The following is a 21,387-nucleotide window of genomic DNA, read 5'->3' as shown; positions in this document are numbered from 1 at the left end:
TTGACACATCTACAATAAGGAAAACATTAAACAAGAATGGAGTACATGGGAGGACACCACGGAGGAAGCCATTGCTGTCCAAAAAGAATATTGCAGCACGTTTGAAGTTTGCAAAAGAGCACCTGGATGTTCCACAGCACTACTGGCAAAATATACTGTGGACAGATGAAACCAAGATTGAGTTGTTTGGGAAGAACACACAACACTATGTGTGGAGAAAAAAAGGCACAGCACACCAACATCAAAACCTCATCCCCACTGTAAAACATGGTGGAGGGAGCATCATGGTTTGGGGCTGCTTTGCTGTCTCAGGGCCTGGATGGATTGTTGTCATTGATGGGAAAATGAATTCCAGAGTTTATCAAGACATTTTGCAGGAAAACGTACGACCATCTGTCCGCCAACTGAAGCTCCGCAGAGGATGGGTGATGCAACAGGACAATGGCCCAAAGCATACAAGCAATTCAACAAAACAATGGCTGCAACAGCACAGAATACGCCTTCTGGAGTGGCCCAGTCAGAGTCCTGACCTCAACCCGATTGAAATGCTGTGGCATGACCTTAAGAGAGCGATTCACATTTTATTCCCAATTCATGCAAAACTCCACGTAATCCCAAGGGGTTCACATACTTTTTCTTGCAACTGTATAAGGTAATTTTTTTTAGTATGATTTAGCGCTGCCTTTTTCTTTCCTCTGTACTATTTTATAAAGTTGGTGTGTTACCTTTTTGGTGCTAGCAGCTTTCTTTCAGAAGTGCTCACTTATATTTTTTCAGTCTTTGAATGAGGTTCTGACTGAGCAACCTAGGAGATAGTGCAACAAGAAAATGATGTCCCCTTATGCAAACCATCAAGAATGACGATAATATACTCGCAGCTCATACTTTATTTAGGCAATGAAGGGAAAACTCCTTTTGATGAACTGAATTCAGCTAGACCAGTGGTCGGCAAGCCGCGGCTCGCGAGCCACATGCGGCTCTTTACAAGCTTAAATGCGGCTCTTCTGTGTGCCGGGCGCCCGCTCCCCTCCCTCCCTCCCTCCCCTCCCTCCTCTGCCTCCCCTCCCTCCTCTCGGATGGGCGTGTGCCGGGCGGCCGCCCCCTCACCTCCCCTCCCTCCTCTCGGACGGCCGCCCGCTCCCCTCCCTCCTCTCGGGCGGCCGCCCCAAAAGTCGGGACTCTGCAGCTGTCAGGATGTAGGCGGGGCAGCCAGGGTGTAGGCGGGGCAGCGTGACGAACTCCTCTCACAGTCCGCCCTGAAGACCAGAAGGGCGCGGGAAGCACGGCGAGAGGAACGCGCGGAGCAAAGGTAAGTGAATTGACACAGGGGGGACTTACTATATGGGGGATGAATTACTATATGGGGGGGGGGGGGACTTACTATATGGGGGGGGGACTTACTATATGGGGGGGGGGGGGACTTACTATATGGGGGATGAATTACTATGGGGGATGAATTACTATATGGGGGATGAATTACTATATGGGGGATGAATTACTATGGGGGGGATGAATTACTATATGGGGGATGAATTACTATATGGGGGATGAATTACTATGGGGGATGAATTACTATGGGGGATGAATTACTATGGGGGATGAATTACTATGGGGGATGAATTGCTATATGGGGGATGAATTGCTATATGGGGGATGAATTGCTATATGGGGGATGAATTGCTATATGGGGGATGAATTGCTATATGGGGGATGAATTGCTATATGGGGGATGAATTACTATATGGGGGATGAATTACTCTATGGGGGATGAATTACTCTATGGGGGATGAATTACTCTATGGGGGATGAATTACTATGGGGGATGAATTACTATATGGGAGATGTATTTTCAGTTTTAAAAATGTGGCTCTCAAAATACATTTCAATCGTGGTTTTGGCGAGATTTGGCTCAGTTGAAAAAAAAGGTTTCCCACCACTGAGCTAGACAGAGGAATGCAATGTCTTGATTGAGGTGAAAAGTAAAAAACTACCTTCAGTAGGAAGGACGTTCTAGGCCACAATATCACCTACAGTGCTTAGCATAAATGAGTACACTCCAACAGATGTCAGAAACCCTTTACTTTTAGAATCACATTTTTTTATGGACACCATATTACAAAATACTCACACAAATGCAAGCCATTGATTGCAAACACGATTTGTTAATTTGCACACAAAAAAAGTATTTTTTCTAACAAATTCATTCAAAACCATGTTGCAAAAATTAATACACCCCAATGAAAGTCTTAGGAGCAAAGCTAAATTTAAGATAATAAAATCCTAATTAACAAGAATTCAACTACAGGTGAATCGAATTATTCATTAAACAGGTGTCTAGCAGACAGTTTATTATAAAAGGGAGTTACTTAAAGAAAACCCCTTCTATATCATGCTGTCAGCAATGGCACCACATGGAAGAGAAGTGTCACAAGGCCTGAGACAGAAAATTTATTGACAAGAAAGGTGAAGGCAACAAGAAGATCAGCAAAACTTTACTTATCAGTCACAATACTGTAGCAAAAATGATACAAAAAGTTAACAAAGATAGAACTGCAACCATCTCAGAGACGTCCAGGTAGTCCATGGAAGTTAGCGCCTCAACAGGAGTGTCTTCTAAGGGCTGAAGAAAAACCGTCATGCAAGCTCACTGTGGTTAGCTAAAGAAGCACAAAGCCAAAACTGGGGTGATTGTTTCCCATAACACAATACGGGTTACACTGCATGGCAATGGCATGCATGGGTGTCGTCCACGAAGGAAACCTCTCCTAAAGCCCATGCACAAACAAGCCAGGGCCCATCCTGAAAAAGAAGACTACTGGAACTCTGTACTCTGGAATTATGAGACCAAGATAAATGTTTTTGGAACTGATGGCTTCAAAACTGTATGGCGTTGCAAAGGTGAGAAGTACAAAGAGAAAATGCATGGTGCCTGCAGTGAAACATGGTGGTGGCTTTCTGTGGGGCTGCATGAGTGCTGCTGGTGTTGGGGAGCTGCATTTCATTGATGGTATCATGAATTCACAGATGTACTGCTCTATATTGGAAGAGAAGATGCTACCATCACTCCGTGCCCTTGGTCGTCGTGCACTTTTCCATGACAAGGATCCAAAACACACATCTAAGGCCACTGTAGCATTTCTGAAGAACAAGGTGAAAGTGATTCAGTGGCCAAGTATGTCTCCTGATCTGAACCCAATCGAACACCTATGGGGAATTCTGAAGAGACAAGTTGAGCATCACTCTCCATCCAGCATCCAGGCTCTAAAAGAGGTCGTTCTTGAAGAATGGAAAAAGATAAATGTTGCAATGTCGCCAACGTGTTCATTCCATGCCTATAAGACTTGGTGTTGTCCTTACAAATCATTTAGGTCATACAAAACACTAGATGGGTTTTTTTTTCTTGTTGGGTGTATTCATTTTTGCATTAACTAATTTGAGTAAAACTGAAGATTTTGTAATCTAAGTTATATTATTAACCTTACTTTCATGTAATGAGCTATACAAAATGTTCTATAAAATTCTGTTTTGTCAAATTTTGGAAACTGTTCTTGTGTTCATTGGGATATTGAAATCTACTTTTCAAAAAGGGGTGTACTCATTTATGCTGAGTACTATATCTACAAGAACAGAAAGGGCTTTTCACTGGATAATGCCACCAGCTCAGACAGACATCTAGCTAAAGTGATGGTTACAAGAAACACCACACCTTATAGGTGAGAGAAGAAAGGAATAGGATGGTTTCAAATGGTGGTTTTCGAAGTGCGAGAGAACAGATCCAATGGCATCAAAATGGAAATAACAGGGGGAGTCACAAAAGAACTGAACAAAGTTCCTGAACAGCAGATCAAAAGCAGAGATCTGACACTTTATAGTGTTAAGAGACAAATGCTGGCTGAGATCCAGATGTAGAAGGAGAGGATGTGCCCCATGACAAATCTCCCAGGGTGAAAGCCCCAAGACTAACACAAAGCGAAATACATCTTACATGTGTGATGACAGCCATTATAGGAAGTAGACTTCCTAGCTTTAGTCTTCGTAGAAATAACAGATTTAAAGATGTCCCTTTCAGTCCTTGAGACAGAAGATCCAGATGGCCTGGAAGTGCCAACATAGTGGCTGCCAGGAGTCTTAAGTTGGGAGTACCACATCTGCCTGGGCCAATATGGAGCAATTAGGAACACTGGAAGGCCCATGCCTTCTGTGAAGCAGATAAGGAAGGAGTTTCAGGGGAAAGGCATTTATCAGGAAATGCTGATCAAACAGAGCCACCAGAGCATCCAGAGGAGGATCCCTGTACTAGGAGACAAACCTGTCCAAATTTTTGATGAACAAAAAAGCCAGGTCAACATACAGCACCCCCCACCTGTGACACAGGTCCCAGGACACCTCAGGGTGTAGGGACTACAGGCCTGGATCCAGATGTTGCTGGATCAGAAGTCCACCTACCAACTATCCACATGTGGAACATAGACAAGGCTAAAATGTGAAGTTCTGCTCTACCTCTTGCAGTGGCAAATTTTTCAAGTTTCTCTCTGATGGTATGCCACCATCTAGTATGACATCGTCCAGCTAGACAGTTGGGTGCTGCAGCCAAATCACCCAAATCTCCAGAACAATGATTGGGAGACAAGAGTCTTCCAACGGAAAACAGCCCTGCACACAAGACTCCTGGTGCCACCGTGCTTGTTGATCTAAACCACTGTCCTGCTGTTGTCAGAGAGGACTTGCAGATGATGACCCTTCAATTGACTCTGAAAATCTACCATAGCCCTTTCCACAGCCAAGAGCTCCCTTTGGTTTGAGGAAAACCTGGCCTTTAACCATTGGCCCTGGACCAAACTGTTGCTTTTGTGCGCTCTGCAACCCCATGAGCCGGCATCCGTAGTCATCATCTGGGAATCGTCCATATCCAATCTAGACCCCTGGAAAGATGAGCTTCTGTTCACCACCAAAGAGACTGTTTGACCCTCTGAGGAAGGAGGACCCTGTCCTCCAGGGTGTCTCTTGCCCCATTCCAGGCCCTGAGCAGAAAGTGCTGCAGAGCTCTTTGGTGAAATTGGGCCCAAGGAACTGTCGGGAAACATGCAGTCATGAGACCTACTACTGCAGAGACTTCCCTCAGGGAAACTTGACTGCACACAGACTACCTGGTATCTGACCCTGTCCTGTTTGTCTGCAGGGAGAAACACCTTTTGTATCATCTAGGGAAACTCGTACAAATGAGCTCAGAAAGGCCACTCCAGGTGGAAACATGTGAACAGTTAATAATGAGCTCACCACTGCTGCCTTGTTAATCATTTGCATGATAAAGAGAACTGAAAAGAATAGGCGCTGTGGAAAATGCTCTCAGTCAAGCACCTTAATAAAGATGCACCTTCATTAAGGTGCTTGACAGAGCATTTTCCACACCGCCTATTTTTTTCAGTTCTCTTTTATATCATCTAATTTATTTTGTAGCCCAGGAACTTTAATCGACAGACGAAAGCAGGTTAAGTTTTTCCCAGTTGATCACCAAGCCCAGGGATTGCAGGTGGTTCTGAGTAACCTCTAGGTCCTTCCGCAACTTCTGTTTAGAGGGAGCAGCCAACAGGCGATAGTTTAAATAATGATCAAAATGCCCTTTAGCCTCAGTGGAGCCAGAGCTTATCCCAGGAACTTGGGAGAAAATCTTCGGGGCCGAGGATAGTCCTAAAAGGAGTGCTGTGCACTGCAGGTGCTTAACTTTCTCCCCCACCTTGATGGCCATTCACAAGTACTTCTGATAAGAGGCATGGATGGGTATGTGAAGGTATGCATCCTTCAGATCCAGGTGTAGCAATCGTGCACACAGAGATGGACACGGTCATCCATCTTGCTAAGGATCCTCCATCTTATATCTCTCTCCCTCCAGTCCCTCCTCCCTCTCTGTTGAGTGACACATGGTCTCTGTGTGTGTGTGTTTGCTGAGTTCAAAAGGCATCAAGCCCCAGCTGGAGAGCTTCATGGTTATAAACCGCAATTAGCCTGGCCCCAGTATATCGGAGACTCTTGCTTGGAAAGGATCGTAACGCCATAAACCAGTCCTTCACTGGGCTTCAAAGACCTTCCAGCTAGCTGTAAAACAGACTCACATTTAAAAACCCACTTTTCCATATAATTTTATATCTTAAAGTAGAAAATAATTACATAAACAAAGCATATATTCGGATAGCTCACTTTGATACAAGTCGCTTGATATCTTACACCCCCTAGTTGAAGTCTACAGGAGAGCAGAAAGCATATAGTTCTAGCTGAAATAATGAACTATGCCATGTTTGATATCTAGACGTTCAGCAGATGATTCTGCATATTAATCTACTCATGGATAGAATGTTACATGTACCTAGGGAAGGTTATTGCCCTGGTATAACTTGCGAGGGGTTTTGGTTCTAGCCTGAGTAGCCCGCCTACAACACCCTCCCCAAATGAGGAGATTGGTTCTCTACTTCAAGGAGACACCCTGCTGAGTTCCTAGAAAAGGGCTGTTATGCTTGGAGCAGAGAGCTTAGAGTTGAGTTGAAGAAATCTCCCTATCAACATCGGAACCATCTTGGGAGATAACACCCCTTTCGCTCTGAAACTTGATCTGCTTAAACCAAGGCTGACGGCAAGTATCTACCTCTCTAAACTTCTGTTATCTCTTTGCTGTGTTATTGCGCTGTGTGTGTGTGTGTGTGTGTGTGTGTGTGTGTGTGTGTGTGTGTGTGTGTATATATATACACACACACACATACTATATCTTTTTCTGTAAATATTGTTATTGCACCCTTTTGACCTTTTTAGTAATAAATCCTATTATCTGAAAAGTGTTGAACTGTTTCTAAAGATCTTTAATGCAAACTAAGAATCCCTGTCTCGGAAGAGCGCTATGTGTTTTAAACCTCTATATATATATATATATATCTCTGCCTGCGGTGACAGTGGTATACAGACGATTATTCAAACATCACAGTTTTATTGCTAATATTGGCGAGTTTCCCCCTACTCTGTACAAAAAGGTGGTGGTGGCAGTGTGAAGGGTTAATTGCGTAATTAACCTGACCCAGTAACAACCGCTCTCAGGCTGCGGCACATAGGCTGTACTCCATTTAATGGAAAATGTTTGTGCAGGGTGCAGCTGAGCGTGGTATTGGTACGCATGTGACATCGCGGTTTTAGATTGGCTAGTCGTTTGGTCAGGAGTTGGTGAGAAGGGCTGGGGTCTGATGCCGCGATCGTCACACCAGGGTCACCATAAAACACCGCTAGCGCAGGATAAACCAGAGTGAGAATATCTATGATTGTACTTTGATTTATTGAGAGGTCGCAAATTCAGAATCATACAGAATCTGTCCGAGGGTTTTTTCACCACAAAAATGTGAATAAAAACCTTGACCTCTTCTACCGGAACTGGGACCAGAACCTTTTGATCAACCATCTTTTCTACTTGCATGCACAATGCCCACGCAAGGAGTCAAACTGCAGCCTGTAACCCTGACTTTTCAAGTGAAGGATGAGGTGACAGACTCCCAGGCTGGGAAGAAGGCCCCCAATCTTCATTCCACTTGGGGGGGGGGGTTGTGGTGAGGGCTTTTTAAGGAGGATTCAGACCAATTCCTCTTTGACCTAGCCTTCTTACTTTGGTCAGCTTGTGGTCTTTAATCGCAGAAAAACTTCCTAGACCCTGGCGTCTTTTTCCACGAAGGTCTTTTTCTTGTCAGCCGTGAGCTCTAAAGCTTCCTGCAATCTTGGGCCAAACAGATTATCCCCTGAAAAGGGCAAAGCGCACAAACATGCCTTACAGGCAGAATCCCCAAGACCAGGTCTACAGCCAAAGCAATCTTCTAGCAGAATTCACCAGGGTCGAAGATCTAGCAGCCATTCCTACTGCTTCTACGGATGAATCGGCCAGAAAGCCTACTGCCTTGAAAAGCATGGTAAAAGATTTCAAAAGCTGCTCCCTAGAAGTACTTCCTACTAAGCGAGGCTTAAGTTTGGACAACCAAAAATCCACATTCATGCCTACGCAGGTTGAAGCAAGGGCTGGTTCTGAGACTAGTCATGGTAGAATCCCAGGTCCTCTTACACACATCCCCCTTTCTTATCCATAGCGTTCCTAAGGAATCCCATGTCCTTGAATGCAAGGTAGGATTTCTTAGAAACCTTTAACAAAGGCGCATCCAATTGACGATTTTTATTCCATGGATGATCAACACCCTCTTCAAAAGGGAATCTCCTCAAGATTATTGGAAAAGAATGCTTGCATCCTGGCTCCTTCCATTCCAATTCAATAGCCTCTGTAAGAGCTTTTTTGCTCTGTAGATCCTCATACATTAAGTCATGCCTAAGGAGCTGGACCTTTTCTTCTATGTGGTTACCAGTTCATTTTTGACTGACGGCAATTTGACACAAGCTGAGGTAGAGTCCTCCTTTACAAGACTAAGCACAAAAATGGTACAAGGTCATGTTCCAGGAAGATCCCAGTTTAACCACACAAACAGCACATTTCCTCTTCTTAGGGCCAGGGTCTGGATCTTTGTCCTGGGCTTTAGTCTGTAAGCAATGACAAAAGGAGACCCTCAGGATCAAATCATTTAACCAGAGAACACACCCTGTGCTCTAGCAGAAAGAGGGAAAAGTGCACGGTCAGAAAACCGCCCATCAACCCAGGAGCTGCACATGACCAAAGTAGAAACCTACACAGGAATACATCTGGGAGCTCTCCCCACTGCATTTACCTGTGAGGAGCTGGTGCTTTCCTGCCCGGAATCAACCACCTGAGTAGGAGCAAAGGGAGGATCCATAGCTGCCAGCCTTCCAAATCAGCCGGTGTAGGGTAAGAAGACCTCCCGCACAAGCCGCCCTTATAGCCTGCCTTGCACCCAGAAATGGGGATCGGAAACAGTGTCCCCTGCACCCGATGACATCACCCGCCTCACGGAAATGATGCCCCTGAACATTCGGAGCCAGCAGAACTTGTGACATTTTGCCAATTCAAGTGGGGGCACATAAGTGGGTGCTCTTCTGAGCTGGACTGCGTGCGTGGAGTATCAAACTAGTGGCTCCTAAGGATGTGCTACACAGGAGATCTTCAGAGCAGCCCGGAATTCTCCCTGCAGTAGTCAAAAGGTTTTTGTGTTTGTCTATGGACGCACGCAGTCCAGCTCAGAAGAGCACCCACTTATGTGCCCCCACTTGCTATGAGGGTACACGCAGAATAGGAGGATCGGAGAGCGCTGGCTGGGAACCCCAAAAGAGAAGGAAGGGGATACTCTGTTCAAAACCATTACACACAGAAGTTATTTATTCATAGCACCTGCCTGATCCAGTAACTTCAAGGATTCCAGTGAAGGGAGATCCTGTACCCAGGCAACCTGCATCCACCTATCCCTTAAGGGGACCTCTGGCCAGCTGGATCTTCTTACCATCCTGTGTGTTTCCACCACCATTACCCACTTAGAGGGAGGATTATCTCCGTGTGTTCCTGACCAGACCAACCATTCAGTGAGAGGACATCTTCCCTTATCCCAGACCAGATCCTAAAGGAGGCTTCTGTGGATTTTACTCATTGCACATTTACATTGTGCATCTGGTGAGTGCACAATCTCACTATATTGCTTGGAACAACATCACGGATTATAAGGAGAGCACTATATAGACTATCTAGTAGCCTCTAGTGAAAATACAGAACATTTGGTTTTCAATATTTTTCTATCCTTTTGCTAATTGACTGCTTTATTGTACGTTTAGTCATTTGGATTACACTTTGCCTTAAAAAATAGTGCAGCGCTATAAATGTGGTGCAAATTATATGTCCTCTACAAGCCCTGCCTATTAATTTGCACCCTGCCATTTGTACTTCCTGCAGGCGGTATTCCACAAAATTTCTCTGGGGCCATAAACGCCCACAAATATCCTTAGCTCAACTGGTGCTCCCCAAGTCCAAAGGAGGGATTGGACTCCCAAATTTTCAAAAATATCACTGGGCATGCCATCGCTCCAGGATCGTAGATTGCAATGTCCATTCCTCCAAGGTGTGGGTCGGCCTGGAAGACTCCTCACACTTGCTCCTAAAGGCCATTCCCTGGCTCTCCCCAAAATATGTTTCCCAGGTGCTCCTTGATCATCCACTCATATGACCAGCTGTGAAAACCTTCCACGCAGCATGCAAAGCTGTCCCCGTCTCTTCTGCCCCAGGTCCACTGACCTCTATACATCTCAACCCAGAATTCCCCTCGGGAAACACTTTTTTTCATAACGGCCAACTAATGAGCCACAGGTCTCTGGCCCCGACCATGCAACATCAGACTTTTCCTTTTTGGAGGAACATTCAAGTATGGCACTTCCTCCAGACTCTGGCCTACGTAAACAAATGGAACCACCCCCTCACTCCCTTTGAATCCATTTGCTCCAGATCTGGGTCCCAAAAACATCTGGTCAACGAACTACTCACTACTGTTCAGTACCCATTCGCCAAAGGCGCTACCAGCCTGTCAACCCTGGGAAAAAGACACAGCCATTAACCTGTCAGACGCAGACTGGGAACATACCTATACCCATAGAGACTCCATTAATGTTTCGACCCAGGAGAAAGGGTATAATATTTAACACGTTGGTATAGGACCCCATCGAAGATCCATCAGTTCAAACCTGCGGCTTCAAAACTTTGTTGGAGATGCAGTGGGCTGCATGCTACATATCTGATGGGACTGTCCATCACTCCAGACCTACTAGGCAGAGGTGCACCAGTATTACCTCCTAAGTCTCCACTCTCACTCTTGACTATTCTACAGCCCAATTTCTACTTCACCACACTTCCCTCCCCAGCAAACTGTATTTCAAGTCGTTGACCATGCACATGGTCAATGTAGCTAGACTGTGGGGGAGATTTACTAAAACTGGAGCACTCAGAATTTGGTGCATCTGTGCATGGTAGCCAATCTAGCTTCTAACCTGGGCTTGTTCAATTAAGCTTTGGCAATAAAACCTGGAAGCAGATTAGTTTTTATGCAGAAGTAACCCTGATTTTGCACTTTCCAGCTTTAGTAAATAAACCCCTTTGTGTGCCTGTCTTTTGGGGCTCCACCAGTATACCCCACGACTGGCTTTCTCGTCTCAGCAAATTAGCCGATATGGAGGAGTTGATCGCAAGCGCACAAAATAACCCCTACAAATTTTCACACAACTGGTCCTGTTGGAGCCATTTTCAAACTACTCCAGAATATCACAGACTCATGGGCAAACTTCCGTAATTGGCTACTCGACGGCGCGCTCATGATATTGGAAGCACTAGACTACCTACTCATCTTTGCAACACCCCAATCTCGTCCATCTCACATAAAACCTCAGTGTTCGCAGAATTAGCACCCGTACTACCCCCATTCACTGCCCAACCCGGAATTCAGGTGGAAACAGCAAACTTAACTACTCCCCTTTATTTTTTGGAGCCGTTTTTCACGAAAGATCTGTATGCATTGATTGTGGATCAAAGCAATTTATATGCACAATTTATTGCCACCAACCCAAATTCAAACCTTGCCAGACCATTCGCATGGAAACCCATTACGGTTTCCGAATTAACATTTTTTGGGGGCCTAACCCTCAACATGGGCATTTCTAAAAAAAATGTATTGCGGTTGTATCGGTCCACAGACCCGATTCATCATGTGTGAGGATGTGTGGCATAAATTTCTAATGCTGAGCATAAAATGCCCCCACCCCACAAAACAACCCTGTATTGGAAAGTAGACACCCCATACTATTTGCTGAATGGCATGTTAAGTCAATAGAAGAATCTATTTTTTTACCACAAGTTTTTGAAATATGACAAAAAAAAAAATATTTTTTTTTCTTTTTCTTAAACACAAAATTGTAATTTAAATTATTTATTGCTCACACATGTCATGGGTATATGTGGAATTACTCCCCAAAATACATTCTGCTACTTCTCCCGAGTATGGGGGTACCACATGTGAGAGACTTTTTGAAAGTCTAGCCAAGTACAGAACCCCAAAATCCAAAAAGCAGCTTCAGGCTTTTAAAGGACTTTATTTCCTCATTACACTTCCTGACTACCTATTACAGTTTCGGAGGACCTGAAATGCAGGATAGCACCAATCCCCCCCCCCCAAATGACCCCTTTTTGGAAAGTAGACACCCCAAGGAATTTGATGAGAAGCATGGTGAGTATTTTGCAGATCTAGCTTCTTGCCACAAATTTTTGGAAAATGAAGAAAACAAAAACATATTTTCTCTTTTCTTTTTTATATTTCAAAACCTTGTGAGAAAAAATAAGATCTGCAAAACACTCACCATACCTCTAAATTCCTTGGGGTGTCTACTTTCCAAAAAAGGGGTCATATGGGGGGTTTGGTGCTATCCTGGCATTTCAAGGCCTCCGAAACTGTGATAGGTAGTGAGGAAGTAAAATGAGGAAGTTATGCACCTTCAGGCTTTCAAATTGGTCATTGGATATCAGGCTCCTGTATGTGGCTAGGCTCGCAAAAATTCTCACATGTGGTATCCCCATACTCGGTAGAAGTAGCAAAATGTATTTTGGGGAGTAATTCCACATATACCCATGGCTTTTGTGAGAACTATATAATTTAAATGACAACTTTGTGTAAAAAAAAAAAAAAAAAAAAAAAAAAAAAAAAAGTGTCATTTTCCAAAAAATTTTGGGAAAAAAAAAAAAAATCTTCCATGGACTCAATATGCTTCACAGCAGACAGCGTAGGGTGTCAACTTTCCAAAACAGGGTCATTTGGTTTTTTTTGTACTATCCTGGTATTTTAGCTCCTCAAGAAATGTGATGGGCAGTCAGAAAGTAAAAGCTGTGCAAAATTAGAATATTGTGCAAAAGTTCATTTATTTCAGTAATGCAACTTAAAAGGTGAAACTAATATATGAGATAGACTCATTACATGCAAAGCAAGATAGTTCAAGCCGTGATTTGTCATAATTGTGATGATTATGGCTTACAGCTCATGAAAACCCCAAATCCACAATCTCAGAAAATTAGAATATTACATGCAATCAATAAAACAAGGATTGTACATAGAACAATATCGGACCTCTGAAAAGTATAAGCATGCATATGTACTCAGTACTTGGTTTGGACCCCTTTTGCAGAAATTACTGCCTCAATGTGGTGTGGCATGGAAGCTATCAGCCTGTGGCACTGCTGAGGTGTTATGGAAGACCAGGATGCTTCAATAGCGCCCTTCAGCTCTTCTGCATTGTTCGGTCTCATGTCTCTCAGCTTTCTCTTGGCAATGCCCCATAGATTCTCTATGGGGTTCAGGTCAGGCGAGTTTGCTGGCCAATCAAGCACAGTAATCCCACGATCATTGAACCAGGTTTTGGTGCTTTTGGCAGTGTGGGCAGGTGCCAAGTCCTGCAGGAAAATGAAGTCAGCATCCCCATAAAGCTTGTCTGCGGAAGGAAGCAGGAAGTGCTCCAAAATCTCCTGGTAGACGGCTGCGTTGACCCTGGACTTAATGAAGCACAGTGGACCAACACCAGCAGATGACATGGCTCCCCAAATCAACACAGACTGTGGAAACTTCACACTGGACTTCAAGCATCTTGCAGTGTGTGCCTCTCCGTTCTACCTCAATACTCTGGGTCCTTGGTTTCCAAATGAGATGCAAAAGTTGCTCTCATCAGAAAAGAGGACTTTGGACCACTGAACAACAGACCAGGTCTGTTTTTCTTTAGCCCAGGTAAGACGCTTCTGATGTTGTTTGTTGTTCAGGAGCGCCTTGACAAGAGGAATACGACATTTGAAGCCCATGTCTAGGATCCGTCTGTGTGTGGTGGCTCTTGATGCACTAACTCCAGCCTCAGTCCACTCCTTGTGAAAGTCCCCAACACTTTTGAATGGCCTTTTCCTGACAATCCTCTCCAGGCTGCGGTCATCCCTGCTGCTTGTGCACCTTTTTCTTCTACACTTTTCCCTTCCACATAACTTTCTATTAATGTGCTTTGATACAACACTTTGGGAACATCCAACTTCTTTTGCAATTACCTTTTGAGGCTTTCCCTCCTTATGGAGGGTGTCAATGATGGTTTTCTGCACAACTGTCAGGTCAGCAGTCTTTCCCATGATTGCGATTCCTACTGAACCAGACAGAGACCATTTAAAGGCTCAGGAACCCTTTGCAGGTTTTATGGCTTAATTAGCTGATTAGAGTGGGACACTTTGAGCCTAGAATATTGCACCTTTTCACAATATTCTAATTTTCTGAGATTGTGGATTTGGAGTTTTCATGAGCTGTAAGCCATAATCATCACAATTATGACAAATCACGGCTTGAACTATCTTGCTTTGCATGTAATGAGTCTCATATATTAGTTTCACTTTTTAAGTTGCATTACTGAAATAAATGAACTTTTGCACGATATTCTAATTTTTTTAGTTTCACAACATTTTTTTTTAAACATTTGTTTATAGCGCCAAAAATTAAAAGCGCACAGGTGATCAAATACCACCGAAAGAAAGCTCTATTTGTGTGAAAAAAAGGTTCCAAATTTCATTTATGTACCATATTGCATGACCGCGCAATTGTCAGTTAAACTAGTGCAGCGCCATATAACAAAAAAAACGGCGTAAATTGCAGTATCTATACCATAGTTTGCAGACACTAACTTTCACACAAAGCAATCAATATACACTTGTTGGGATTTTTTTCTACCAAAAACATGTAGCAGAATACATTTTAGCCTAAATTTATGACGGAGTTTGCTATATTTTTTTTTCTATAGCCGAAAGTAAAAAATATTGTTTTTCTTCAAAATTTTCGGTCTTTTTTGTTTATAGCGTGAAAAATAAAAAGCGCACGTGATCAAATACCATCAAAAGAAAGCTCTATTTGTGTGAAAAAAAGGATGTAAATTTCATTTGGATACAGCATTGCATGACCGTCCAATTATCAGTTGAATTAATGCAGCGCCGAATAACAAAAAGAGGCCTGGTCATTAAGAGGGGTAAATCCTCAGGATGGCAAGTGGTAATGGCGCAACTATGTGGCAAATGAGGTTTAATGTTGATAAATGTAAGGTTATGCACTTGGGGGCTAAGAATATGCATTCATCATATATACTAGGGGGAGTACAACTGGGGGAATCAATGGTGGAGAAGGATCTGGGAGTTCTGGTAGATCACAAGCTTAATAATGGCATGCAATGTCAAGCTGCGTTTTCTAAAGTGAGCAAAATTGAGAGAGAAGAGAGAGATCATTTAACCCCTGTACAAATCATTAATAAGGCCTCATCTGTCATATGTAGTTCAGTTTTGGGCACCAATTCACAAAAAGAACATTGGGGAACTGGAGAAAGTGCAGAGAAGGGCAACAAAACTGATACGAGGCATGGAGGAGCCCAGCTATGAGGAAAGATTAGAGGAGCTGAATTTATTCGCTCTTGAGAAGAGGAGATTAAGGGGGGATATGATCAACATGTATAAATACATCAGTGGTTCATATAGTGAACTCGGTGTAGAGCTATTCACCGTGAGGTCATCACAGAGGACAAGGGGGCACTCTTTACATCTGGAGGAAAAGAAATGTAATCTCCAAAACACAGAAAGGTTTCTTCACAGTGAGAGCTGTGAAAATGTGGAATAGACTCCCTCAATAGTTGGTTCTGGCCAGCTCAGTGGATTGCTTTAAAAAAATGCTTGGATTCTCTCTTAGATACACAGACTATAATTGGATACTAACATTTATAGGTAAAGTTGATCCAGGGAACATCTGATTGCCGCTCGGAGGATCAGGAATTTTCTTTTTCCCTGCAGGAGCAAATTGGATCATGCTTTGCTGGGTTTTTTGCCTTTCTCTGGATCAACTGTGGGTAAAGGATTATAACTTTTTTTTTTTTGATGGTAGAACTGGATGGACTTTTGTCTTTTTTCAGCCAGACTAACTGTGTAACTAATTTGAATTGAAAATTCAAATTTCATTTTCAATACTGTGAAATCTGCCGTTTTCATGAAAATACCTGATCATGCCATGAAGGTGTTTATTTAGGCACTTCTCATTATAGGGTGGGGACTCTCTTCCAATTTCTCAACAGTACTCCTGTGTGGTCCCCGCTACAAAGGCTTGTGAAGGAAACTACAGGCAGTCTTCATAACACACACCATGTGTCCATGCTCCACTGTTATCGACCACCAGGAAATTCATCCTGGGAAATGCTATGCAGCATAATTGGCATTTCCAGATCTGCATCCCCAGTTGCTGCTGCCTCTATGGTGTCCCAGCCAGCCAAGAGTTCAGACAGTCAGCATTCAAACGAGTGTTACATGGCCCCTTCAAGTCCTTCAGCGTGGGTCCTGGCATGGCACTGTGGATCTGGCACCTGTCATAGGCTGCAGAGTTCCAGGCCCCTGTTTAAAGAAACGTGGCCGCTGAGGCACTTCCTCCTTTCTGACCTCAGTTGCTCCTGCTGGCCTACGTCCACTATTCCATGAACACAGCTGAGCAACATGAAAGGGCACGCCAGGATTCCTCTTGAACATCCCCAGGTACCTGCACTGCTGCTGGTATAGAATCCCCTCAGTCCAAACCCAATCTCTCAGGATACCTTTCGCTACATTCAGGCACCCCAAGGACAAAAATCATACAAGAACAGGAGGTCCCTAAACTCACCCAGGCTCACTTCCCGACAGCTCAAGAGAGCCCGTACTACAGACTACCCAATTTGACTGCCCCTGTTAAAAGGGATACTGTAGGTAGGATGCCCCTGCCACCTAGCACACAGAACTGACAGGAATCAGTGATCCTGTCCTGGCTAGAGGAAACACATATACTGGGGGTCAGGGTGGTGACTCAAGCTTTTTATAATGTGGATCATGCGTTTTCTGTTCTAGGTGGGAGGAGACTCTCATAATCCATTATGAAAAATTACTTGGGAAAGGTTTATGATGTGCTGTAGCAACTAAACATAATTTAGTTAGGGTTTATGTTATGTCATGAATGAAGCGTACTTTTGTATACCTCAAATAAAGCTCAAGGAATATATAAAAAAAAAAGAGCTATGTGATGCACTGAATTGCACATACTTTGCTTGCAATTCTCAAACTGGTAGACCAATGAAACAAAAATGGTGCCAAGACTCACTCATACTCAACTCCAAATTTGAATACAGTTTATTAAAAACTTAATTACCGTTCCTGCAAGAATGTCATGAGGACAACAATCCAGGAGGTGACTTTTGCAGACACGATCATCTGTAAATTTTACGCGCTGACGAGTCTCATCGCCTAAAAAACATCAATGAGAGTTTTCATTAGAACAAATGAAGATAGAGCAAAAAAAAACAAAACAAAAACAAAGCACAACAAACAAAATACAGAAAAACACAATACTCAGCCATTGATCAGGTCAGCTAAAAACTTCCCAAGTACGTACTACAAAAGGGCTTATACACAATTAGGGTCGTAAAATGCCAGATCAGCTTATTTCTGCAGCAGGTCCAGCCTGGTGTTTTCATTTAGCTGGGGATCGTAAACCTGTACAAGTCAATGACAGGCTGACCCTATACACAGCTATCTGTATGTAACTGCACATGACGCAATTACCTGCATTCAGGGACAAATGTGTGCTCCCGGACTTAAACGGATTTATACTTCAACAATTTTGCATTAGTTATTTTAAGGTTGATAAAAACACCTAGCTTACACAGTTTTATAATATCAAATAAAGGAACCTTATAATCTTTGACCGCCATATTGCAAGATAAACAGTTTCAGGTTTCTGAGAACACAATTTTTGCACACCCACAAAAAAGTAAGCTCCTGCGGCCTATAGTTGACTAACCTATCAAAATGCCAGTACAATGGGCCACTTTTACAAAAGATAAAACCCATTTCTAGCAGCAAGGTGCAACTTAAGCTAGCTATACACTAGTAGATTTCTGAATGAACTTCCGAAGGAATATTTGAACAAAAATTCTTTGTACGTATGATGAATAGACAAACATCATTCAAAAGGAAAAGCAAATTAAATTTTGGAGTAAACATTTTGAACAATTAGAAAACCGAACAACTGTTTTTTAAAAGGAATCGTTTTAAATGAAATTCTAGTAGTGTATAGCCAACTTTATATTTTAACCACCTCAGCAAGCCTTTCTTGGTCACCATTATAGTATCATTTGGAAATGTGAGACTTGCCGTGCAATGAGCCGAATAAGAAATCTGTCACCCAGAAGCAGAACACAAGCAAAGCCAGGAAGAGGCTGAATATAATAAAAGGGGAAATATCTTCGGTAAAGCTAACCCACTGCATTTTTTCCCAGATTGGCTACTACTTATAAAACCTTGTGAGATAGAATGCTTGCCTTTTTTGGTGTGTCACATGTCAGCACTCCTGGCTGCTACGTTTACAATGGTAGTACAGTTTTCGGTGGGGTTGGGGGGGGCAAGGCAATGTTACAATGTGCTTGTATGCATCATATACTAGTACATTATGAAAACCGTATCTTAAAGTCCTCCAGCGTCGCTGACTGGGCTTCTCATCTTCAGCCGCTCTTTCTTCCTGATTCCTAGGCTCCGGCTATTTGACTGGCAGAGCTGTGATAATGTCACTCCCACGCATGCGCACGGGAGTCATGGCCACAACACATAGCTCTGAAGGGACTGCACGAGCATGTCATTCCTTCAGAGTGCATGCACCTTGCCGTCACTGGTTGCTACTCACTGGAATATCTCCTAACCGGGGCACATTTAGGAGATATTAACTTTACCTACAGGTAAGCTTTAATATCAGCTTACCGGTCAGTAAAAATACCAGAAATGAGTTTACTACCACTTTAAATCTGACAAGCCAACTGTCAACGTTACATCCCAAAATGCCACCCAAAAGCTTCCATAGACCCCACAGACACATCGGGGGTGCTTATGTATGAAAACCTTGACTGTACTACAAGTATTATGCCGCACACACAGAACAGCAAGAGTTCTAGGGTCATTTACAATTAACTCTGATGACCTTCTGTGGCTTAAATAGTATTTATGGAAAAGTTCTGAAAATACACAAATAAGTACTGCTATATCCTGAAGTGTTAAAGAAATTAAAATCAAAATAAATAAAAAACAGTACAGCACACACAAAAAAAATTGTAAATGATAAAAATAAATGTGTGGATATGATTGGAGAATATACAGTGGATATAAAAAGTCTACACACCCCAGCTAAAATGTCAGGTTTCTGTGAAGTAAAAAATTAGAAAGAAATTTCAGAACTTTTTCCACCTTTAATGTGACCTATAAACTGTACAACAAACTGAAATCTTTTAGGTGGAGGGAAGTAGAAATAAAAAACTAAAATCATATGGTTGCATAAGTGTGCACACCCTCAAACTAATACTTTGTTGAATACTTTGTTGATTTGATTCCAGCACTCAGTCTTTTTGGGTATGAGTCTATCAGCATGGCAAATCTTGACTTGGCAATATTTGCCCACTCTTCCTTGCAAAAACACTTCAAATCTGTCAGATTGCAAGGGCATCTCCTGTGCACAGCCCTCTTCAGAACACCCCAGGGTTTAGATCAGATTCAGCTCTGGGCTCTAGCTGGGCCATTCCAAAACTTTAATCATCTGGTGAAGCCATTCCTTTGATGATTTGGATGTCTGCTTTGGGTCATTGTCATGCTGAAAGATGAAGTTCCTCTTTATGTTCAGCTTTCTAGCAGAAGCCTGAAGGTTTTGTGCCAATATTGACTGGTATATGGAACAGTTTATAATTCCCTCTACCTTGACTAAGGCCCCAGTTCCATCTGAAAAGCATGATTCTGCCACCACCATGCTTCACTGTGGGTATGTTGTTCTTTTGGTGATGTGCAGTATTGTTTTTGAGCCAAACATATCTTTTAGATTTATGGCCAAAAGTTCAACCTTGGTTTCATCAGATCATAACACATTTTCCCCGCTTTTGGGAGACATCAGATGTGTTTTTGCAAAATTTATCCGGGCTTAGATGTCTTTCTTTGTAAGAAAAGGCTTCTGTCTTGCACTCTACTCCATAGCCCAGACATATAAAGATTTAAAGAATACGGGAGAGTGTTGTCACATGTACCACACTGCCAGTACTTGCCAGATATTCCTGCAGCTCCTTTAAATGTTGCTGTAGGCTTCTTGGCAGCCTCCCAGACCAGTTTTCTTGTCTTTTCATCAATTTTGGAGGGACGTCCAGTTCTTGGTAATGTCACTGTTGCACCATATTTTCTCCACTTGATGACTGTCTTCACTGTGTTCCATGGTATATCCAATGCCTTGGAAATTCTTTTGTACCCTTCTCCTGACTGATACCTTTTAACAATGAGATCCCTCTGATGCTTTTGAAGCTCTCTGCCGACCATGGCTTTTGCTGTAGGATGTGACTAAGAAAATGTTAGGAAAGACCTACTAGAACAGCTGAACTTTATTTGGGGTCAATCAGAGGCACTTTAAATGATGGCAGGTGTGTACGGACTGCTATTTAACATGATTTTGAATGTGATTGCTTAATTCTGAACACAGCTACATCCCCAGTTATAAGAAGGTGTGCACACTTATGCAACCACATTATTTTAGTTTTTTAGGTTTATTACACCCCAAATGATTTATCTTCGTCTCATTTTTTTTTACATCACAGAAACCTGACATTTTAACAGGGGTGTGTACTTTTTATATCCACTGTATAACAATTTATGCACTTATAATCTTTCTGAGATGTAGAGGTCACTTTGTTCTGGTGAATTGTCTACCCTCACAGATTACCACTTTTTATTTTACCAGAATAATGGGTATTATATAGGTGTGCACTAAAATTAATTTATTATGCATAGAATGCATGAAGGTTTAAAAAAAAAAAAAAAAAAACCTTGAGCCTTTACAACCACTTTAAGATATCACAGAACACCTTCAGAGGTCTAGTGGCATCCAATGCCATGATGGTCAGTGCTGTTTTGGTGGAAAAAGGGGGACCTACTCAAAATAAGGGGCGTGGCTGATCGGTTTACATAGAAGCTGCTATACCTGCCAAAGGAGCTGTATTTTTGTCCATACAGTCCTGTGATTTACACAGTTTTCCTCTTGCAAATTAAAGCTGAACTCCAGATTAGGCAAATATTGTTTAAATACAAAAGTAATGTTTACTCTTATTTGAATCTTCGTGTGCTTTATGTATTTCTTTCAGATCTGTACTGTACAGTAATCCAGTGTAAAACCTTACTTCTGTGCAACAGCTTCCTGTAACAAAGACTGATCTTTATTTTCTGTTGGGCCCCTCACATAGTTCTACCTGCACAGGGATATCACTGCAAACTCAGATATTACCTTGTAAAAGTAGCAAAGACATTTGGTGCGTGCATGCAAGGTGGATTTATATCCTTGATTATTGTGGGATATG

The 21,387-nt window shown here is 42.7% G+C and overlaps 1 protein-coding gene across 1 annotated transcript in view; it reads right to left on the bottom strand.

The window, feature by feature from the left end:
• LUC7L (LUC7 like) overlaps positions 1–21,387 on the bottom strand; it is a 65,241-nt gene that overhangs the window by 36,080 nt on the left and 7,774 nt on the right. The window contains exon 2 of the mRNA XM_089691683.1: positions 17,166–17,260. Within this exon, the coding sequence (XP_089547809.1) occupies positions 17,166–17,260 (95 nt within the window). The remainder of the gene's footprint in view (positions 1–17,165; positions 17,261–21,387) is intronic.

Source organism: Staurois parvus, unplaced genomic scaffold (assembly GCF_062004578.1).
Source record: "Staurois parvus isolate SC_StPar_1 unplaced genomic scaffold, SC_StPar_1.0 ptg000022l, whole genome shotgun sequence".
Lineage (NCBI taxonomy): Eukaryota > Metazoa > Chordata > Amphibia > Anura > Ranidae > Staurois > Staurois parvus.
Note: the sequence above shows the minus strand (reverse complement) of the source record. Positions and strands in the feature narration are given on the sequence as shown.